Source organism: Cyclopterus lumpus, chromosome 14 (genome assembly GCF_009769545.1).
Source record: "Cyclopterus lumpus isolate fCycLum1 chromosome 14, fCycLum1.pri, whole genome shotgun sequence".
Taxonomy (NCBI): Eukaryota; Metazoa; Chordata; class Actinopteri; order Perciformes; family Cyclopteridae; genus Cyclopterus; species Cyclopterus lumpus.
In genome coordinates this window covers 13,114,908-13,135,950 of record NC_046979.1, presented here as the reverse complement: position 1 = coordinate 13,135,950, position 21,043 = coordinate 13,114,908, and the positions used below count along the sequence as shown (strand labels likewise).

General features: G+C 40.4%; 2 protein-coding genes, 1 long non-coding RNA gene and 9 other non-coding genes across 13 annotated transcripts; 11 read left to right on the top strand and 1 right to left on the bottom strand.

Annotated features, from left to right (window-relative positions):
- Nucleotides 1–872: 872 nt before the first annotated feature.
- rab34b (RAB34, member RAS oncogene family b) lies at nt 873–6,585 on the bottom strand. The gene is made up of 12 exons (XM_034549577.1): nt 6,524–6,585; nt 6,000–6,055; nt 5,688–5,815; nt 5,281–5,372; nt 4,079–4,144; nt 3,746–3,847; nt 3,493–3,557; nt 3,338–3,389; nt 3,184–3,265; nt 2,748–2,838; nt 2,234–2,341; nt 873–1,229 (listed from the first exon to the last, which is right to left on the bottom strand). Exons 3-12 carry the CDS (start codon nt 5,733–5,735, stop codon nt 1,168–1,170), a joined length of 768 nt encoding a protein of 255 aa, XP_034405468.1. The 5' UTR covers nt 5,736–5,815; nt 6,000–6,055; nt 6,524–6,585; the 3' UTR covers nt 873–1,167.
- A 107-nt stretch (nt 6,586–6,692) lies between these two features.
- LOC117742560 lies at nt 6,693–10,510 on the top strand. Of its 2 annotated transcripts, XR_004611048.1 has the most exons (12): nt 6,693–6,945; nt 7,200–7,281; nt 7,461–7,498; nt 7,705–7,792; nt 7,994–8,084; nt 8,291–8,380; nt 8,585–8,678; nt 8,885–8,957; nt 9,166–9,238; nt 9,436–9,493; nt 10,071–10,121; nt 10,309–10,510. It is a non-coding gene; the product is annotated as an uncharacterized LOC117742560 (long non-coding RNA). The 2 variants fall into 2 exon arrangements; XR_004611049.1 differs by lacking the exon at nt 9,166–9,238.
- On the top strand, nt 7,318–7,389 carry LOC117743309. Its single transcript, XR_004611107.1, has one exon. It is a non-coding gene; the product is annotated as a small nucleolar RNA SNORD49 (small nucleolar RNA).
- On the top strand, nt 7,550–7,622 carry LOC117743302. The gene has a single exon (XR_004611100.1). It is a non-coding gene; the product is annotated as a small nucleolar RNA SNORD65 (small nucleolar RNA).
- LOC117743307 lies at nt 7,840–7,911 on the top strand. The gene has a single exon (XR_004611105.1). It is a non-coding gene; the product is annotated as a small nucleolar RNA SNORD65 (small nucleolar RNA).
- LOC117743305 lies at nt 8,129–8,201 on the top strand. Its single transcript, XR_004611103.1, has one exon. It is a non-coding gene; the product is annotated as a small nucleolar RNA SNORD65 (small nucleolar RNA).
- On the top strand, nt 8,429–8,501 carry LOC117743304. The gene has a single exon (XR_004611102.1). It is a non-coding gene; the product is annotated as a small nucleolar RNA SNORD65 (small nucleolar RNA).
- LOC117743306 lies at nt 8,723–8,795 on the top strand. The gene has a single exon (XR_004611104.1). It is a non-coding gene; the product is annotated as a small nucleolar RNA SNORD65 (small nucleolar RNA).
- Nucleotides 9,004–9,076, top strand: LOC117743303. Its single transcript, XR_004611101.1, has one exon. It is a non-coding gene; the product is annotated as a small nucleolar RNA SNORD65 (small nucleolar RNA).
- On the top strand, nt 9,285–9,357 carry LOC117743300. Its single transcript, XR_004611098.1, has one exon. It is a non-coding gene; the product is annotated as a small nucleolar RNA SNORD65 (small nucleolar RNA).
- On the top strand, nt 10,161–10,233 carry LOC117743301. Its single transcript, XR_004611099.1, has one exon. It is a non-coding gene; the product is annotated as a small nucleolar RNA SNORD65 (small nucleolar RNA).
- Nucleotides 10,511–14,479: 3,969 nt separating the features above from the next.
- LOC117743049 (calpain-1 catalytic subunit-like) lies at nt 14,480–20,364 on the top strand. The gene is made up of 21 exons (XM_034550783.1): nt 14,480–14,719; nt 14,898–14,985; nt 15,070–15,185; nt 15,280–15,413; nt 15,553–15,745; nt 15,820–15,894; nt 16,010–16,095; nt 16,193–16,264; nt 16,753–16,910; nt 17,027–17,184; nt 17,372–17,383; nt 17,509–17,711; nt 18,110–18,176; nt 18,282–18,377; nt 18,464–18,521; nt 18,634–18,689; nt 18,849–18,917; nt 19,113–19,191; nt 19,294–19,407; nt 19,631–19,683; nt 20,338–20,364. The coding sequence occupies exons 1-21, from the start codon at nt 14,480–14,482 to the stop codon at nt 20,362–20,364; spliced, it is 2,154 nt and encodes a 717-aa protein (XP_034406674.1).
- Nucleotides 20,365–21,043: the final 679 nt, after the last annotated feature.

Genomic DNA, 21,043 nt, shown 5'->3' with positions numbered 1-21,043 from the left:
CAGCTATTTTACTAGAATGACTATATTGTTGTTTAAAACACATTGAATCTTTATTGTTATCGTCGTGTGGCAGTTTTAAGCCACTCTGCATCCCTCTTGACTTCTAGATTGGGTTGTTTGTTTTTTTCTCTTTCGCTGTGCCTCTGCCACAGCACACAAACAAGCAGCGCTGGTATTCAATGGCGTGCTTCATTTTGCAGTGTGCAAAGTATCATGGTCCCATAATATGCATAATGTTTTTTTAAAATTATGTTTAGTAAACTAACTTGGTTTTACATCTCTGGCCAGATTGAGATGTTGCATCTTTCTCAGCGTGGCTGTGATTGGTTCGGCGGTAGTTGGTGATAGAGGAGAAATGATGTCTCTGGCACTGCTGATGACCTTTTCTACCTGTGAGCCCTTTAATAAAAGTGTTCATATTAAACCCTGAGTCTGGTTCATGCTAATTTGGAAAACAAACTTGCAGTCTGGACATGTAATGTACATATAAGCGCGTGTGTGTGTGTTCACGGTACAAATAGGATTAGCTGGGAACTGAATGCAAAGAATTTTCCTCATGGTTTGTTTACGCAATCTAACAACACAAAACCGTAATCAAAAGCACTTTATTTACGTTGCAATGAGCTGATATAAAAGTGGAAACAATCCCTCCTTTTTCAACATCACGGGAACACTTATCTCCGAGGAGTTGTGAGTATGACTGCGGTCATGGGAGCCGGCGTACGCATCACATTAGCAGCAAAGACACATGACAATAGGGACAGTGAGGAAACCAATAAAAAGCACACAAGTGTGCTGCTGATATTTCCTCCAATGTGTGAGAAGAAGAGTTGCCACAGACAGACTGTGTTTATGAAAGCAAGAGCCGTTTATTAAAATATCTTGCAGAATTACATCTTTCTAGATAAAAATGTAGACGAGCGTCTCGCAGCGCTTTATTTGTTGTAACCCCGGCCAGCAGTGCAAACATTCCTGAGAGGACTTCTTGTTGGTTACAGCCTCGACTCTGAATTCATTATGTACAATCTGCTCTCAGGCCATTTGCAGAACAACACGAATACAGCCTTTACAGATATTACTAGATATGTACTATTGACGGGGTCTACTCATGACATCCACAATGAGCGTGCTGAGTCTTAATGTTGCCTTTATTGTGCCGTTCTCTCATCAGCAGCAGTTGGATCTCGTCTTGTTCGGTGTGTGGTCGGCCTCGGTCCTGTCTGTGAGCCCTGTTGGAAGCAAATACAAACAACTTTTGCATTGTTGGCATTCAGATGAACAACGTGCAGTAGGATGGGTTTGTATGATAACACCGGGCAAAATTATTGGTATTCCTTAAAGAGAGCAATGAAAAGATCACAGCCACCAATGAACTGAACATTACATGAGCCACACTGTTGTACTAGGACACACAAACATGGGGAATGTAGAATATTTTAAGTACATGAAGGACGCCATGTACAGTATATTAGGGCACAGGTTCCCAACCTGGAGGATGGAAAATATTTAAAGGGATAAGACAGAAGATTTAAAAGTGTTAAACTCTTCACAGCAGACAATCTGAGTAGAAAAGTCACGTTGTGATTAAAGTGCTCTCAATTTAGTAATCTGTGATAAAGTAGTCCTTTCATGTTCGTCTCGTGCACGTGCAAACTGATGCATGTGATGTGATACGTATTCTGGGTGTGGTTTCACAAAGAGAGCTTTGAGAAACCACAATCCAGAAAGATTATTTTGTAACTTTTCATAAACGTTTGTTTAATTTTTTGAATTTATATTCTGCAATAATCCAAAATCCAATGGAAAAAAACAAAAACGGCTTTTGGCTCCTCTTCGACTAGTCGGTTGATTCGCTCAATTAGTAATTTTCAATGCTTTTTCATTGTCGAATGTCTTATTTCCAAGAAACTAATGAGCACATCTCTGGTAAACCAAGACATAAAGTGATGCTATTGCTCAGTTTCACAGTTCTGACGAATAAATCGATTAGTCGACAGCATCTTGTCTTTTTTTGGGGTCGAGGACAATCTTAATAACATCTGTCCTGTCCTCTACATTTTCTAATCCAAACTTTTGACAGAGATACATAACGTAGGCTGAAGCGATGCTTGGGTTCACATGTCGTGAGAAAAACTGATTTTCAATGATGGAACTAATCAACTGGTAAACAAATCAAAGTAATAGTTAAAAGTCTGACACTGCCTTCTTACTAATGAGATGCAAACTGACTCACTGATAATGTCACCGACGTGCCTCGAGCCACTTTTCTCGATCTCGGACAAAACGTTTGCCTCAAATGTCAGAGAGGCCACACGGAAGAAGAAGTCCTGGACACCGTCTCCTGGAACGATGAGGAGATAGAGGAAAGAGGATGAAGCAGAACATGCAAAGCATGTCAGGATGATGACTGATGGGGGGGGGTTGTTCATGCTAATATGTGATTGAGGGGCTAGCACTGTCACCTCACATCAAGAGTGGCCCGGGTTCGATCCCCTTCTGTGTGGAGTTTGCACGTTCTCCCCGTGACAGTGTGGGTTCTCTCCGCTTCCTCCCACAGTCCAAAACATGCAGTTTGTGTTAATTGGAGGCTCTAAATAGCCCGTAGGTGTGAATGCGACTGTGATTCTCTATAGGGAACCCTGCCTTCGCCCAATGTCAGCTGGGATCGGCTCCGGCGCCCCCGCGACCCGAAATAGGATAAGCGGCTTGGATAATGTGATGCAGTGGATTGTGTGATTGACTCCCACCTGACTTGGCAGACACGGCCCAGTACTCTGCTCTGATCTCCTCAGAAAGTCGGATGGCTTCCTGCTCAACCTGAACCAACTGATCAGGAGACTGAGGAGTGAAACAGAAACATGGATGAACATGAGGACGCTTCAGGCCATTGGGTACTATAGAAATAAGCTGATCATAAAATAAACTAAGTAAGATATTCAGAGCTGCAACAATTAATCAAAATAAGCAGTTAGTCGATTGAATGAAAATTATTCGGGGGAAGAAGCATTATTATTAAACTGTAATTCATGCCACTTTGGGCTCAAGGAAATTATCATGAGATAATAATAATAGATTTAATGATTGATCTTAAAATAATTAGTTAGCAAAAAAATCGTTGTGGGTTTATTTTCTGTCGATCGACAAGAAATCAATTGACACACATTTCAGATACATTTCACCCACACTGATGTCTTTCTTGGTGCCGACAAGGAACAGTAAAACACTGGACGGGTCATTCTCCCTCATGGCGTCCTCCAGCCACTGCCTACATAGACAGACCATTATTAGACTCCAGAGGACATTTTAATGGAGCAATAATCCGATCAGAATTCCTTACCTGGCATGTGCTAAAGAGCTCATGCTGCTCAGGTCAAACACCACGATAATGGCTGCAGAGACAAACAGTATCCACAATGAGAAGGTGTTTGTTCATTCACTTTAGTTCAAGGTGAGATGTGTGACACCAAACTTTGGAGACTGAGCTACGTTCACCTTGTGCTCCTCTGTAATATGTTGACGCGATGCATTTGAAGCGCTCTTGGCCTGCAGTGTCCCACCTGAAAAGATCAGATGCAGCTTTGATGGCGCTTGAGACATTTGATGCAGATGAAGGGGGGAGGAGAGAGAAGAGCTGTGGGACGCTGTCCCCTTGAAATGATACTCATTCTACACGTGTGCACTGTGTGTGTGTGCGTGCGTGCGTGTGTGTGTGTGTGCGTGTGTGTGTGTGTGGCAGCATACTTACAGCTGTAAGCTGAAGGGAACACCGAGCACCTCGAAACGCTCCATCTCAAAGTCCACTCCGATGGTGGCTTTGTAGTTCTTATCAAACGCACCCTTTCGGAACCTCAAAGGAACAAGGGAACAGTGAAAGAGAGAGAGAACCGTTTCTAGAAAATGTCAAAAAAGTATTCTTTTTCTTCTTTTCAACTTTAAATACACGTAAGTTCAACCGTGTTTTTGTGGAACAACATTTTAATGACTTAAGTAATACAGTCATAATTAAAATCTACTAATAAGTCTAAAGACAGCCACACAATCCTTTAAATCGATGTAATCATTCATGACTGCGTCTTACCTGCTGATCAGACACGTTTTCCCAACTGCAACATCTCCCACTACGATGACCTTGGCGATATTAAGGCTGGCAACAGAAAGCCTATATGGTCATTCATGACTCCATACAACAATAGCATGAAACACACAGCAACATGTTCAATGACATGCAGAGATCATTTAACTGCTCATTGTGCCTTACAGCCCTCTTCAACTTTGAGATATTCTTAAATAAGGAGCTTTGCATTTGATCCTGAGCAGAGGTCGCTGTATAGCTAGAACCAGCAATGGGTCAAATCTATTTGAATGCATTGATTTTCAAGGTTCAAGGTTAATGTACTCATCCTTCTACAACACAGGGTTGTATAGCATGTTGCAATACTCACAACAACAGTCACAACCCCCCCACAGAGTCTTCTCCACTCCCTGCAACGTGTGCCCGATGGACATTCAAAGATCTGTTGATCTCGCCCATAGTGAAGGTTACCCAACGACTTATGCCACATTGTCGTTGCATGGAATATCTATCTCAAGATGATTAGTGTGAAGATGGCTGCATGCTCTATAGGGGTACATCTGCTTCAACATGTATTTACAAGCTAAAAAGCACAGCAGACTTAAGTTGAACTCTGCGTGATATTTTCAATTAATTAATGTACTGATTTTCCTTTTTAACTTATAGTTATAGTTTTGCTTCAAATCTTTCTTACCAAACCAAAAATATCGAAATATATTAAAAGTCATAAAACTATTACTTTGGTGTATGAAGTGCAAGGATTTCTTTATAAATTGTATTATCACAGAAAAAGAGAGATAATAGTTCTGTTTTCACACTAAATGTGTAACCCTCCTCTGCAGAAGACAGTGCTCAACAAACACACACATTCTCCTGTTTCGAGTAACGTTTGCCAAAAACAACAGTGTCCAGCTGATTTAGCAATTTGAGTTTCTATTTAAATTCTAAACTATATATTTGTGGCTAGTTTGTCAAGATGTTACATGTGTCACAGAGAGAGTAAGGTAGTCTTGAGAGACTGGCCTTTTCCTTTCAATAGACCACCAGATCAATGCAGTCAGATGTGAAGGGTGAGGTCATGTCTGTCAGCTGACTGCAGACAGCATGACTGAAAGGGCCGGAACTCATTCATTAAAGACATCGCAGTGTGTGTCGGAGCAGGGAGGGCAGCCGGGTGTGTTGTCTGGTTCACCCCTCGGGGACTTTACCTCACTGTGTCTGTCTTCTGTACCTTGCAGGCGGCCTTCACCTGTGGGTGGAAGCCATCGTTGGTGTGCACCGCTGCATTCGGACTGAAACACTGTAAAGAAAGTGGGAGAGGAAACGGAAAGAAATTAATTGAAAAGGGCACATTGGACAGTGAAAGAAAAAGTGGAGGGAAGGTACACTTGGTGGTTTTTTCCCCCAAGTTATTAAAACAATGTTACAAACTTGAATCACCCCTTCCTTCCTCTGACTCATTACATAAACTACAGCATTTTCCAAATGTGAAGCCGTCCTTTTTCAGAGAAACAAAGAGCAGCATTTAAGACTCTGAATAACCTCATTGTCAGTAGTAACACTGTTAGCTGTAATTGTGTTACAAGGCATGTGTGAGTGAGTGTGTGTTACTAACCATGGGGAGCTGAGTAATGACCCGGTCCTTCTTCACAGGTGGCAACATGCTGCTGCACTGGATCAATGCTGCACACCTTCAAACTTCCACTCGGAAATCAGTGTGGAGGAAATTGTGATGTGGCAACACTGCAACCCCAAAAAGCAGTTGGTTTTTCTAACGTAATATTTCTTATTGGACAATTTGTAGGTCAAGATTTAAGGAAGGACGTGTTATAAGTGTGTTTGCAGATAAAGGATGGAGCAAAAAAGAAACGGAGTGTGTCAAACAAAAACACTCTAAAAACAGGTTTAGTAAGTTTAACAACTGTACCTGAAACTGCCGGGTGGTAAGATGCAGAAGGAAAGATGTGATGTGATATCCAAAGTCTGTCGAGAAAATAAATCCGGGACAAAATGAAGATCACAGCAACGAACTGAGTCTCCAAACTGACACGCAATTAATGAGACTCTCCATGTAATCTGTGGGGAAAGCAGCCAATACACTGTGAAACAGCGCTAACGTGTGGCCACGTGGAATTCTGAATTTAGTGATAAATAGATTCGTGTATGTAACTTAAATGCAATGGTGTTACAATTTACTGTGTACTGAACAATTCCACATTTTTCCGACACTTTATATTATTGTCTATTGCTGCAGGTTGAGGTGGAGCTAATTTGAACCAATCACCTGCTGCGTTAGTAGTTTCACAAACATGTCTGCAGGTCCATCTTCACATGCAATGCAATAACTAATTTACCGCAATATATAATTGTGGTGAAGTAAACGACATTGTAGTATTTGTCCATTACCCTACACTTAAAAATAGTGGCATATATAATGTTGTAACATTTTACCTGAATTTATTTTATTTTTATAGGAGTAAATCCATCACAAAACCCAGTCTGGTGTCGTGCTGTTTACCCTCCAGAACAGCAGGTGGCGCCAGACTTCCGTCTGAGTCGGTTGTCCTCGCGCCAAAACTAAAGAACGTGACGTTTTATTCCTGCGACATTAGGGCTTTAAATATTTCTCCCACGCGACATTACTGTCTCTTTCCAGGTCGTCTGTTGGACGGACACGTTGGTCGGCTCCCCGCAGTCTTCATATAACGTGTTAAAAGTGGTCAACAGGTAGATGTCCGCCCTACAGGCCCAACCGCCCGTTAGCAGAGCAGTTAGACACTTTAATAGAAACAAGATATCTGCTCGCTGAAGTGTCACGTCACGGGGCCTCGAGCAGCCACGTGGGGAGCACCGAAAGAAGAAATGCAAAACAAGTGAGATTTGGTGTTCTCTTTCTATCCTGTTTCATCTAAAGTTGTTAAACACTCCTTTTCAAGAGTCAAACTGGCTTGTTAGAATGTAGTAATCTATAATTATTTTATAACTGTGGTCAAACTTGAAGTCCTGTAGCGTTTTTACGATGCCTAAAAGCAATATCAATGAGTTTAGAAACATTGTTTATAAGTGTATTCCTAAATAAATGCAGGATTTCTAAGTATTTAAAATATTTGACTGTTTTTCTCCATAGGTTGACTTCAGGCTGGCAGCTCTATGCACAGGTTTTACAGATGACACATTGGCTGAATGCGGTCTCCTGATGTCGCTACAAGGTCAGTTGCAGACGTCAACGTTGTCTTATTGCAGTTGTCAGTGATGAAAGCTGTGAATAGGAAGTGCTGTCCGATGCGACAACTGACGATGTTTCATTCTCACTGTTCTGAGTCTCAAACTGCAATTATCAGTGTTTACAAACTGTCAGTTACTGATTTGTGTTCCCTTTTTATTTCAGGTCAGTCCAAATGGACCCATTCAAGATGTCAAACCAAGGTTGGTTTAATACAGTTTTACTTGTGTGAATGGAGCTGTAGCCATTAAGTGTTGTGATGAATCTTAAACTGAAACGCTGGAATTACCGGCAGATTGTTTAGTGGTGACTCTCGGTTTTCTGAACATTAAAAGATGCAGTTTTGAAACTCAAAATTAATTGACTTAATGTCACTAACCAATCGTATCTTTGATTTCCACTTCTGTAGATGAAATGGTGAATCTGAGCTGCCATAAGATCTGAAATTGCTGTTCTTCACATGTGCCCAATTAAACCAGATGACTAGATTCATGCAGGTGAATATGCTTCTTTTGTCTGAAAAAATGTAAACGAACATCTCCTGTTGTGATGAATCCTAAACTGAAACGCTGGAATTACCGTCAGATTGTTTGTGGTGACTCTCGGTTTTCTGAACATTAAAAGATGCAGTTTTGCAATTCAAAATAAATTGACTTGTGGTCATTAACTAATCGTATCCTTGATTTCCCCTTCTGTAGATGCAATGTTGACACGTGAGCGGCGATGTAACATTGCCATCCTGCATATGTACCCAATCAAACCAGACGACTAAAGATCTGTGCTGTGCAGGTGAATATGCTTCAGTCTGTAAAAATGTAAACTAACATCTCATGTTGTGATGAATCTTAAACTGAAACGCTGGAATTACCGTCAGATTGTTTAGTGGTGACTCTCGGTTTTCTGAACATTTGGAGATGCTGGTTTGTAACCTGTAACTCAAAATTAATTTACTTAATGTCACTAACCAATCGTATCCTGGATTTCCCCTTCTGTAGATGAAATGGTGAATGTGAGCTGCCATAAGATGTGAAATTGCCGGTCTGCGTATGTGACCAATTATACCAGATGACCACTGATTCATGCAGGTGAATATGCTGCTTCCGTCTGAAAAAAATGTAAACGAACATCTCCTGTTGTGATGAATCCTAAACTGAAACGCTGGAATTACCGTCAGATTGTTTAGTGGTGACTCTCGGTTTTCTGAACATTTTAAGATGCAGTTCTGTAACTCAAAATTAATTAACTTAATGTCACTAACAAATCATATCCCTGATCTTCTCTTTCTGTAGATGCAAGAGGTTTGTGAGCTGCCATATGATCTGAACTTGCCATCCTGCATATGTACCCAATCAAACCAGACGACTAAAGATCTGCGCTGTGCAGGTGAATATGCTTCAGTCTGTAAAAATGGCAACTAACATCTCCTGTTGTGATGAATCTTAAACTGAAACGCTGGAATTACCGTCAGATTGTTTAGTGGTGACTCTCGGTTTTCTGAACATTTGGAGATTCTGGTTTGTAACCTGTAACTCAAAAATAATTTACTTAATGTCACTAACCAATCGTATCCTGGATTTCCCCTTCTGTAGATGAAATGGTGAATGTGAGCTGCCATAAGATGTGAAATTCTTCAATGTGCCCAATTAAACCAGATTGATGAAGGTGAATATGCTTCTTCCGTCTGAAATATGGCAACTAACATCTCCTGTTGTGATGAATCCTAAACTGAAACGCTGGAATTACCGTCAGATTGTTTAGTGGTGACTCTCGGTTTTCTGAACATTTGGAGATTCTGGTTTGTAACCTGTAACTCAAAATTAATTTACTTAATGTCACTAACCAATCGTATCCTGGATTTCCCCTTCTGTAGATGAAATGGTGAATGTGAGCTGCCATAAGATGTGAAATTCTTCAATGTGCCCAATTAAACCAGATTGATGAAGGTGAATATGCTTCTTCCGTCTGAAATATGGCAACTAACATCTCCTGTTGTGATGAATCCTAAACTGAAACGCTGGAATTACCGGCAGATTGTTTAGTGGTGACTCTCGGTTTTCTGAACAAAAAATAAAAGAACATCTTGAATAGACTTGATAACTCTTAGTATTTAAATTTTTGAATTGTGTCCTGTGTTTTCAAGGTTGGGCTGCGTACCAAAAAGTCTCTAAAAGAAAGTGACTCATCTGTAGACGGATCATGTAAGTTTATATTTTTACTGTATGCCTTTAATTGCCCTTTGGTACAAAACTTCAACCTGGATTACATTAGATTGTTTAGCACTTTTGGCTAAAACATCGCATAATTTGCAGCAAAGTGAAATCTGTTCATAGTTGACATTAACCTGTCAAAATTGCTGCATTAATACAGATGAGTCGTGGGTATGAAACCTTGGTGACAGTTTATCTGGGGTTCAATCGAACAAAGGTTTGAACTCCTCGACTCCGTCACTAATGTGGTGACCTACCCCGTTTTATTACCCACTAAATATAGACCACATGAAACTTAAAATGAAATGGAGTCATGTGCTTCCTGGTTTACAACACTGCTAAATTCGGATATTTTAAATTCTAGGTTAAATCACAAGTGCTTTGACTCGTGTAGAGTTATTTGAAGAACCTGTGTAGCTTTGTCAGTTAGAACCTGGAATAGGAAGTGCCGTCTGAAACTGACGATGGTCTTTGATCCACTTTTCTGAGTCTTTTTAAAGCTTTACTTGTAGATCAGTTTTCAGAATGTTTGTCTATTCTCATGTATCTGTTTGTTTTTTTTATACAGGCATGAGTGGAAGTCTGTTCCCTGAAATCGGCAATACAGGGAATTTGAAAGGTAACTTTGAAGCTTTAATAAACTAATTTCTGTCAATTGTTGTGATGAATCTTAAACTGAAACGCTGGAATTACCGGCAGATTGTTTAGTGGTGACTCTCGGTTTTCTGAACATTTAGTGGCAGCATCACACGTTTCACTAGTGTGATACAATTTGTGGACTCAACTTCCTCTTTCTCATCCCTCAGAACTGGATCAAGTGGTTGCAGCAACTCTGCCTTTAAGCTACATGTGGTGACAACCATCTGCTTCAAATTTAATTAACAATTATGTATATGTTATGGTATGAGGCCCCGGGGAAGACCGAGGACACGCTGGAGGGATTATATCTCCCGGCTGGCCTTGGAACGCCTCGGGATCCCCCAGAATGAGCTGGAAAGTGCTGCGGGTGAGAGGGAAGCCTGGGTCGGCCTGCTGAACCTGCTGCCACCGCGACCCGACCCCGGATAAGCGGCTGATAATGGATGGATGTATATATGTATGCGCAACATGATCAGAGGAAATGTTAGAAAGTAAATGACTGAATAAATGTGATGTGTTAAATGGTGTCAACATTGTAGATTTATATTGTGACTGTAGGTGTCCTCGGTTGTGTTAGTATTTATTTATTTATAACTGCCGTAGCAGAGGAAAGGCCAATTCTTAGACTCATTTAAATGCTACCCATATTTATTTTCGGGGTTTGGGTTTTTAAAGAAATTGATGGCTGTCTGACACCTTCAAGGAGTCACAAAGACCAGATTTTCTTGACTGGAGATTCTTTTGACCATCTGTTCTGCAGACCATCTGTCCTTCGCTGTGAAAGTAGTCACGCCGGTTTGATTTATCAGCTGAGGAAAGTCAGCATTTTCAGATATTTGACCGCTCAAAAGTCTGGCCCTCGTGCTGTTACCGTTTGTTCGTGCACGTTCCGGCTTGATTTAACGTACCTGTTAACGACAGTTGCGGCTGAGGCCAAACACACCCACTATTTAGGAGCGTCATACTTTTGTAAATATAGTTCAGAGCAGAATCTTTAAAATATTTTTGGTTTATGACTTGTTTGACTTGTCCATCCAAACCTTTGACAGTTGAGATATTTCCTCCAAAAAGATGGTGATCTTATCTCTACAATCGCATCACTAACGTGGCAGACAATCAATCTGCATTCATAGTTAGTCCTTGAGCTGTGATCAGTGGGTTCGGAGAATGTGGATCATATGATCACCAACATCACATGGTTCACTACCCAGTGATGATTTGAGCTAAAGTTTAATTTGCTTTCCTTTTTCACAGCAGCAAAAATGTCTTGATAGTTGGTCTCACCTTCATTTCATAATCAATCTATTTCAGACCGGTCAACAGCATGTCCGGGTCAAACTGCAGAAATACTCGTTCCAGCAGCAGACTTAGTGAAAGTGTCTCATTGTGGTAAACCAGTATGCTGTTGCATGCAACCATCAACCGTTCCTTCTCAGGTGTTGTCATGGCTTACATGACGCAATAAGGATGACTTCAACATTTAATCAAATTACCAGTAGTGTTAACCTAATATTATTAACTTTATTACGTCTTGGGGCTGCACGGTGGTGTAGTGGCTAGCACTGTCGCCTCACAGCAAGAGGGCCGTGGGTTCAATTCCCGGTGGAAGCGGTCCTTCTGTGTGGAGTTTGCATGTTCTCCCCGTGGCAGCGTGGGTTCTCTTCGGGCTCTCCGTCTTCCTCCCACAGTCCAAAGACATGCTGCAGGTTAATTGATCTCTAAATTGCCCATAGGTGTGAATGTGAGAGTGAATGGTTGTATGTCCCTACATGTGCCCTCGATGGACTGGCGGCCTGTCCAGGGTGTCCCCTGCCTTCGCCCTATGTCAGCTGGGATAGGCTCCAGCGCCCCCGTGACCCTAATGAGGATAAGCGGTATTGAAAATGGATGGATGGATGGATTACGTCTTGTTTTTGCGTCTTTGCTGCAAACTAAAATAACAAATGAGTGACCGACATGCACACTGAGAGGAAAGTGTCACCAATATTATGCTGGCCCGTGAACGCTGTTGGAACCAGTTTTAACAAACCTGCAGATGAGAAAGTAGAGATGTATGTTGATTATGGCTTGGTGTGTATACATTCCTGTTCAGTATTTTTTTAGTATTGATAAGTCAGATGACTTAACTTGCAAACAACTAATTGTGGATGAATTGTCCTTTATTGCATGGTATTATAGCTGATTGTACACAACATTACATAATGTCCTAACTGTTATTGTATTATGTTTATTATCCATCCCTTTATGCACCTTCAATGCATGAAAATGTAACTGTAAACATTGTCAGGTAAGTTTACAGAATGAACAGGACTGACAGAGTAATTACGTTGTTTGAGCCAGTATTGTCATTTGTACATTTGTGCATAATTTCCTTATTCACCGACTACTTTGTAACTTCTGAGGATGTGTTTTCTTTACCGAAATGTGCAAGTATGCAGTCAGTAATCCAAATTCCTTTAAAACACCAACAATCGTGCCACTGTCCTGCTCTCTGCTATTAAAGGCGTCATCATATCTGCGGCTGTATACAATGTGGTGCCAGAAATATGATTTGCATTACGATAGAGCCACACCTAGGAAGTAAAGCCAGCAGCCATTCCTGGCTGTACTACTACTACTAATTACTTATTATTTATTTGCTAAGCAGTACTTTCTGACTTTTTAAATTTTATTTATTTTATTGTTTCAGCATAATTGGTAACACTTCTTCACAGTTATTATTTTTTTATTTACTCTACTCTGGTTTAACAGGGAATGTGAGAAGAAGTATGTGTGAGGACTTATAATAATAAGCTTTGTTTTAAAACATAGTGTGCTGACATATTATTAAGAATAATTTATCCCGCGGGCTACTCTTGCTTTTACTGTTATGGAGACAGACTTCAGCCTATAATTTGTGGAGATACGTGCTGACATGCCAGGAATGGGTGGACGCTGTTGTTGCTCTATCGTACGCTGGTTATTTGTCATTTGCTTGTGAAGAAACCTAAAAAAGAGCATAAACCGAGATCCAATATTTTGTTTTATTCAGTATCATCACTTGACTGTATTTTCACAAACAATCTTTTTATTCAAAGATCTTGTCCAAGGGGGTCAGCGACATGTTTGTTTAACAGTCAGGAGCCACTAGTTTCTCTTTGCAGACACACGGCTTTAAACAAGCAACATGTTTGTAAAACTTTGGTGTACCTTTTTATTTTCAATACTCCAGTGTATACAAGACTGAGTGTATTCAAGTAATAGCAATAACCACATTCTCATTGTTTGTGGTTTGCACTGATACCAATTCTGTAGGTGTGTACTTCCTGTGCTGATTCTTCTTTTTGTCCTCTGATCATTTGCATACAACGTTGCAGCGCTTAACTTTCCTTCAGGCTGTCGTGCATACCGTGCATCCTGTTGAAACACGATTTGTCTGGAGGGCAAACTGTGAAATAGAGATAATAACTGGACTTGCTGAGCACACACTGTTCCCGCTGCAGGTGTTAATGTACACATTGACTTTGGTACTTGTATATTGACTTTCTGCTCTGTGTCAGATTGAATTTACAATCAACCAGAGTGTGATAAGTTGTTCAGTGCATTCATTCTGCAACAGTTCAGTAGCTGTTTCATAACCCAAGAACAAATAAGCATTAATTAATCCAATAAGTGCTCTAAAAAGGTTACCTGGTGCATCTGTTATACAATCTCGTACAGCAGCCCTGATATTTAATACTATATATATATAATGTAAATGTGTCTATTCTTCCTACTACAATCTGACATTACATGATTTCTTTAGGTATGCCAATACATTAGGTGTAGCTTTTTTTTGCGTTAAATTGGGTTCAAAATGCAAGAGATATGTGGTACACAAACCTGATGTAGAAGACCTGATGTAAGGTTCAAGGTAGAATGTATTGTCATATTCTCCACAATGTCATTTGTATATTTCCCTACAACGCTATGGTGTACACAACACGAACAGATAAAAAAACAAGGAGAACGAACAAGTACAAAGGCAGTATACACCTGGAGAGGATGAGAATGTCAGGTGACATGAAGGGAATAATTGACACCTGAAGAAGAAAGAAAAGCCCCCTGGCATTTTTTGTTTTCCCCATACATTCTGGAGGTGGGAAGGGGGCTGAATCCCACCTTATGTAAGGCATCGCGAATATATAGTCTGCTGCAGAGACCAGACTGGACCCCTCTTGAAAGGAAGCTGAAGTTGGTTGCAGCAGTCTAGTAGGTAATTATCTCCATCTAGCTCTGAAACGCAGCTCTGGCATTTTGAATTCTCTTATTTCACTTTTCTTCTTGTATTCAGAGTCTGTCTTTAAGCCTCTTGTCAACATGCCTGAATCTGGAAACTGCACCTCTATCATAAACTTGCGTTACCAAGATGGCACCGAGGGGAGCCCCTCCAACCCGGCCAAGTTCAACAACCAAGACTACGCACAGCTGAAGGACAACTCCCTCCGCAGAAGGAGGCTGTTTGTGGACAACACCTTCCCACCCAACAACCAATCTCTGGGAGACCTGGAGGGTTTGAGCCGTTGGCAGGAAGCCCAAGTGGAGTGGCTTCGACCAGCCGTAAAATACTTGATATGTTTTTACTTCTTACTTGTGTAAATCCAATTGTTACAGATCACATTTATTTGTGATGTAGAGGATTACAGATTTTTCCATTGTGAAGTTTGCAGTTTTAATGCAATTTTTATGATTATACATGTCTACATCTGATTTCTTTTTCTTTTTTTGTATTGTCCAGGACATCTTGAAAGCACAAAACAACAGCAGTGATCCTGTTTTCTGTAGCAAAGGAGCCTCCCGATTTGACTTTGATCAAGGCATCGTGGGTAAGACAACAAAACGTGAATACCTTTCTTAGATGGACATTTGGACTGTTTGCCAGCGCCTGATTTGGTCACTTAATTTAACAGGTAACTGCTGGTTTCTGGCTGCGATTTCCTCACTGACATTCAAGAAAAGCCTGTTTGGTCAAGTTGTGGCTTTGGACCAGAGCTTCAGTGACTATGCAGGGATGTTTCACTTCCGGGTAAAGCATTAAGGATACATGAGTGTGTAACAACAGGGCTTTCGCAGTGCACTCTGGTCTAACTTGTGATTCTAACTTGTCCTTTTCGTGTCAGTTCTGGAGGTTCGGCAAGTGGGTGGATGTTGTCATCGACGACCACCTGCCAACACTCAACAACCAGCTTCTGTCTGTGCGCTCCAAGATTGGAAATGAGTTCTGGGCTCCTCTGCTGGAGAAAGCGTATGCCAAGTAGGAAACCAACCTATTCACCTTCATATAAAAAATACTTTAGTGGGTCTCAAGACTTTGAGTGCTACCATTAGCTAAACTCTAAACCCGGATGAATGGTTTCCATGACAACCACGCTATTTTCTTCTCTCTCCCACAGAGTGTGCGGCTCATACGCAGACATGAGCGCTGGATTGCCATCAGAGGCCTGCAAGGATTTCAGTGGAGGCTTGAACAAGAATTACGAACTCCAGGAAGCCCACTCGGCGGGCCATGATGTGGAACTGTGGAACGCGCTGAGCAGAGCCACCAAGTGCCAGTCGATGATTTGCTGCGGGACTCCTCAGAAAGGGGTAAGAAAAAGTATCCTGGAGGTAAAACAATCTAAATGAAAGTCACAAAGATTTAACTGTTCTCTCTGTTTCAGGGGAAGTTGGTGAACACCGTAGAGGAAACTGGTATAGTGGATGCACATGCCTATTCTGTCACAGAGGTCACTGAGGTACAGTTCATGTTCTGCATATATGGCAAGAGAAAAGGTTCAAATAAGAGCCTTTGGAGTTTAATTGCCAGCAAGATTTTGTTTCTGATTTGTCAATTTATCATTTCATCTTGAGGTTCATTATTACGGTTCCAAAGTGAAGCTGGTGCGACTCATGAATCCTTGGGGCAAAACTGAGTGGAATGGGAAGTGGAGTGACAAGTAGGCTCCTTGAATTAATCAGACACTCACCCAATAATAAAAATGACTTTCTCTGCACACCAGTTGAAGAACACATTTATTTCCCTCTGGTTCCTAGGTCCGACCTTTGGATTAGAGTCAGCCCAGAAGATCGGGAAAAGTGTTTTGACCGCAACGATGGAGAGTTCTGGTAAATGAGCTTCAATAAAAGTTGTTAACAGTGTATCTCCACAAGCTTTGAGGACTATGTGATGAATGTACTTCCTACCTCATAAAAAAATGTCACCGGAAGAAACACTGTTTACATCTTTGTTTGCTTGAGACTTGCTTCTTTGTCATAGAAATATTGCTCTACAGCGCTACTAGTGGTCAAATGTCCACATGGTACCTTAAACTCATACCTTTGATCCTGACCTGAAGAAACACACCTGTCCTGCAATTTAGAATAAATGGGCTTTACATCTGAACAACTGCAAAGTTAACAGACAAATAACATTACACCTACATTTATAAAGACCCAACTATCTCCCAATGTTAAAATAAATAGATGTGTCCACTTTTCGTTGTCATTTATTTATGAATATACTGCAGAACTAAAGGCCATTCTTTAGTTTGGATGCAGACTGCAGTATATTTGCGACATCTGGCCTTTATCATTTGTTTATCTTTGTCCGTTAGGATGGCGTTGGAGGACTTCTGTTATTATTTCCAAATATTGTTCATCTGCTGTGAGAACCCCAACTTTATTGATGGTGACGTCACCAGCCAGTGGAAATCCATGGTTTACGATGGCAGCTGGGTGGCAGGGAAATCTGCAGGCGGCAACGTGTCTTACTGTGAGCCAAATCATGTTACTTTCAACTCGAACTGCAATCATGTTTGTCTTTTTCCTTTTATGTGTGCGAGAGTAAAAGAAACTTCTGACATTGGTCATATTTTTCATCACCTGTAGCTTCCTTTGAGACGAATCCTCAGTATCGCTTGCAGGTGTCTAATATAAACAAGGAGGAGGAGAAAGACCAAAACATATTCCTTTCTCTGATGCAGAAGCCTCAGCAAAAGAATCGTAAAAGAGTAAGATCCTACCCAATTGGACTTACCATCTTTAAGGTTTGCATCCTGAATTGTGATTCTTTAAATATTAAATAATGATTTAATAACACCTACTACCAATTAGCAAGTATACAAATGTATGATGTAGCCATTAGTAATTGTTTTAGGCTATTTCTGTCACTAGCACTTTGTGATGTGAAAACTTTAGAATGACTTTTTCTTGTTTCCGTTTCCCATCCAACAGATTCCACCAGGGGTAAGAACAAATATCACGCCTATGTACAGAAAGCTCAATCTACATTTAAATAAAGTGAATAATGCAATTGAATGCTCGGGAACCCGTTTTATTACATTGATTACGGCTCACCACATTCTTCTCAGACACCACAAGGTCGCGTGAGGTCCTCCTTCTTTAAAAGAAACAGTCCCATCAAGCTAAGGCAGCTTTACACCAACGACAGGGATCTGGTTGAGCCGCACAGCCTGGAGCCCGGAGAGTATGTGATCATCCCCTCCACCATGAAGCCCTACATGAGTGCAGACTTTGTTCTCACTGTCTACTCCAAGACTGAGGCCAAGATCAGGTAAGGACTTACTGATACTCAACATATACTGTAAGTCCCAATGGAGACTTTTATTTGGGTTTTTGGCAAACTGAGTTCATTTAGAGGCTGATTCCACAGTGTTTACTACTTTTAGGGCAACACAACTTGATTAACATAGAAATAGGACTTAACTTTCGAGACAATAAACATGTTCTGACGTTGGTTCACCACAACAACTTAATAAAGTAGTTATTAGTAGAATTATAATGGTAAGTAGAATGGACTGTTGCAGTTTGTTGTACTGCCCAACGTTTGCAATTAAGTTAGCGATTGAAACACGTGTAAAGTTTAAGTACCAGCTAGCTCTTTGAATTATTGGCTAACAATCCTCAGATTGTCAGAAATCTGATTTTAAACACATTCTCGCATGCATTCAGTCCCCATGATGAAGATGAAGACGATGATCATGACCACAAAGAGGAGGAGAACCTAATTCTTCCTGAGGTATGAATTAGAGGAATATAATGCATATACACTACAGCTGTAAATTAGAGAGAGAAGTTTAGTTCTCAAATTTGATGTCCGATCTATCAACTTGTCATCTTTAAGGTGCCTACCGACAATGACAAGGACGATGACAAGGACAAGGAGGAGACCACTGACAGGAAAGCCATCCGGGCCATGTTCAACAGCTACGCTGATCAGGTGTGTAACTCTTTGTCTGCTCATCCATCTGCTTGTCAATTTGTCCGTTTGTTCTGATATCAATCGATCACACTTTTTGTTGTCAGTATGGTCGACTGAAAGCCAGACAGCTCCAGAAGCTTCTGAACGACAACTTCCCTCATGGTGAGTTGATTTACATCACATTTAAAAATCTTAATTCATTTGTAGTAACTCCTGACACCAAATCCTCGAGTTACTTTGGGGGTTATAATTTGTCTGTTTGTACCATTCACAGGCACCTGGTATGGCTTTGGTTTGGATACCTGCATGAGCATGATAGCCATGGTGGATGTATCCTTAAAAGAAAAATGTCAATGTTTTACCATGTTGGGGCTTTTTTATTATCCTACAAATCACAACACATTATCATGGCAGAAAGTCTCAATTAAATCACAACATTTAGATCAAGAGTTAAATTGTCAAATTGAATATTTTTCTTAACGTGCAAAGACCGACCAAAGAATGATGATGACCGTCAATGAGTTCTCAACTCTCTGGGAGAAGATTAACAAATACAAGGTAATGCAGCAAATATGGGCATGATGGGTATTTCCATTGTTTGTATTAATTTATTTAATCAAGACACTTCTTTCAAAATTGTAGACACTGACTATCTGAAGCGCAGTTAATAATAATAAAACATATATAGACCTTGTTTAAAGTACATGTTTAAAGTGCTCTTAGTTTCTAAACGTAGATTCATCTTTTTTACAGAAAGACTTTCATCGTGCAGATTTGAATGGGAATGGATCCCTGTCCGAACGTGAGCTCCAGAAGGCAATTGGGGATGCAGGCAATTTACCATTTAAAATATGATTACAACTTCATAATAAGCTTCCAGCATTACAATTAAAGAGAACATGCTTCCTATTCACGATGGTAACTTTCTCATCAGAAATGGACACAGACGACATCATGGTGAAGCTGCTGATGGCCCGGTACTCAGGCATGTCAAACACCTCCATGGAGAGCTTCATCACTCTGATGTTACGCCTGGAGAAGATCTCAGGTGAGTCACGTGGAAACAACCCCCAACCACTGCCAGACATTCTGCTTAAGAGAGCATTGGGATGAAAGAACTGAATCTGCAAACTCAAACTACACATCACGGGATGTCTAGTAGCATATAGCTTATTGTAATTATCCATATCAATCAAAAATGATGAATAAATATGTTTTTGGCTTATGTTGCATTCAAAATATGTGTTATTTGTGGTTGGTTTTCTTTACAGATGTTTTCAAGGACAAATCATCCGATGGAGTGATCCACTTGTCCTGGAGTGAGGCAAGTCTAGTTCAGTCAAGTTCTTTCTCAACACATACAACACACATGGAATTACATGTGGCAGAAATATTCATATCATCTGCTGTAAAAGTCACAATACTTTACGTTATACAATACGTTACACACTTCTATATAGCCAATATATAACAAGGATTCAAGGATCATTTAGTCATTATCAACACAAGACAAACAAAACCAAAATAGTGCATTTTCTAATTTGCATCATAAAATATAATTGTTTTTGTTTACATTCCTGTAAAAACAATTCTCGAGGCATATAATAAGGCTATATACCAGAAAAGCATTTGACATCAAATTTGAATAAGTACGTTAGAGCTCCCCCCGCATCCTTGATGTAAACACAGATCCTCTCGTCCCACCTTTAAAAACCTTTGCGAAATTCACGAGATCACTGACATCGTGTTTGTATGTAAAATATTAAATCGTTCCAAGTAACTTTTATCTAAAAGCTGTGGATTTAAAGTAGTTTCACTGTATAATTTAGTGTTCTCGCACTATAATGTAGCATAAAATGGAAAAGGTACCGTAAATGTTCTTAGTGGCATTCCACCACTGTAGTACATGTACAAAAATAAGTAATTTAAAGTATTAAATATGCTAACAGTTCTACAAACTTCCCTTTTTCTGTTTCAGTGGTCCAACTTCTCCATGTACAACTAGACTAAAGCTACAGCAGCCACACAAGAGAAGACTACTGCAACCAAATGCTGCTTTTAATAGAATCCATGTGCCCAACCTGGACAGCAGTAACACGTTTCTGTGATCAGATTGTGAAATAAACGTTGTTACCTTCTGAATTGTGAATTGAAATCTTAATTCTTGTACACATTTCAACGTCAAACTGCAAGTGGTGGCTGAACAAACAGGAAGCGACAGAAGAAATTGTGGAACAGGAATGATTTATTAACTCATCACTGACTACATGGGAAAAATACAAAAACTCAACAAGTGATCATCATTGCATTACACAAGAAGATAAAATGTACTTTATACACTCGTTCCTGTGTGTGATGTTACGTGGGTCTCCTTGTCAAAACTCATATTTACAAGTTTGTGTTATCATTTCTAAAATAATAGTCCCCAAATCCATCAATTCAAGTTCAACAGAAGGATATAGTCCAGCGCTCTCTCCTCACTGAAGACCAGCAAGACTGTTTGAATCAGTCCACTGCAGTGAATAAGTGGAGTCAGCAGATACGGGATAAGGTCGGCAATATTTTCCTTGTCAGCAGATCCCATGAAAAGACTAAAACCAACGGTGAATTGTCTGGGTAGTCAATGCCACAGCTACCGCTGTTGTCCATAACTATCACATCAATAAGCCACACTATGGAACTGG

Coding starts and splice junctions, on each gene's coding strand:
- rab34b (XM_034549577.1), bottom strand. CDS start 5,735: ATGTTGCCACCTGTGAAGAAGGACCGGGTCATTACTCAGCTCCCCATG. Junction 4,145..5,280: donor CAGAAGACAGACACAGTGAG/GTAAAGTCCCCG, acceptor TTCTGTTGCCAG/CCTTAATATCGCCAAGGTCA. Junction 3,558..3,745: donor GTTCCCTTCAGCTTACAGCT/GTAAGTATGCTG, acceptor TGATCTTTTCAG/GTGGGACACTGCAGGCCAAG.
- LOC117743049 (XM_034550783.1), top strand. CDS start 14,480: ATGCCTGAATCTGGAAACTGCACCTCTATCATAAACTTGCGTTACCAA. Junction 16,096..16,192: donor AATGGGAAGTGGAGTGACAA/GTAGGCTCCTTG, acceptor TCTGGTTCCTAG/GTCCGACCTTTGGATTAGAG. Junction 16,911..17,026: donor AGGCGGCAACGTGTCTTACT/GTGAGCCAAATC, acceptor CATCACCTGTAG/CTTCCTTTGAGACGAATCCT.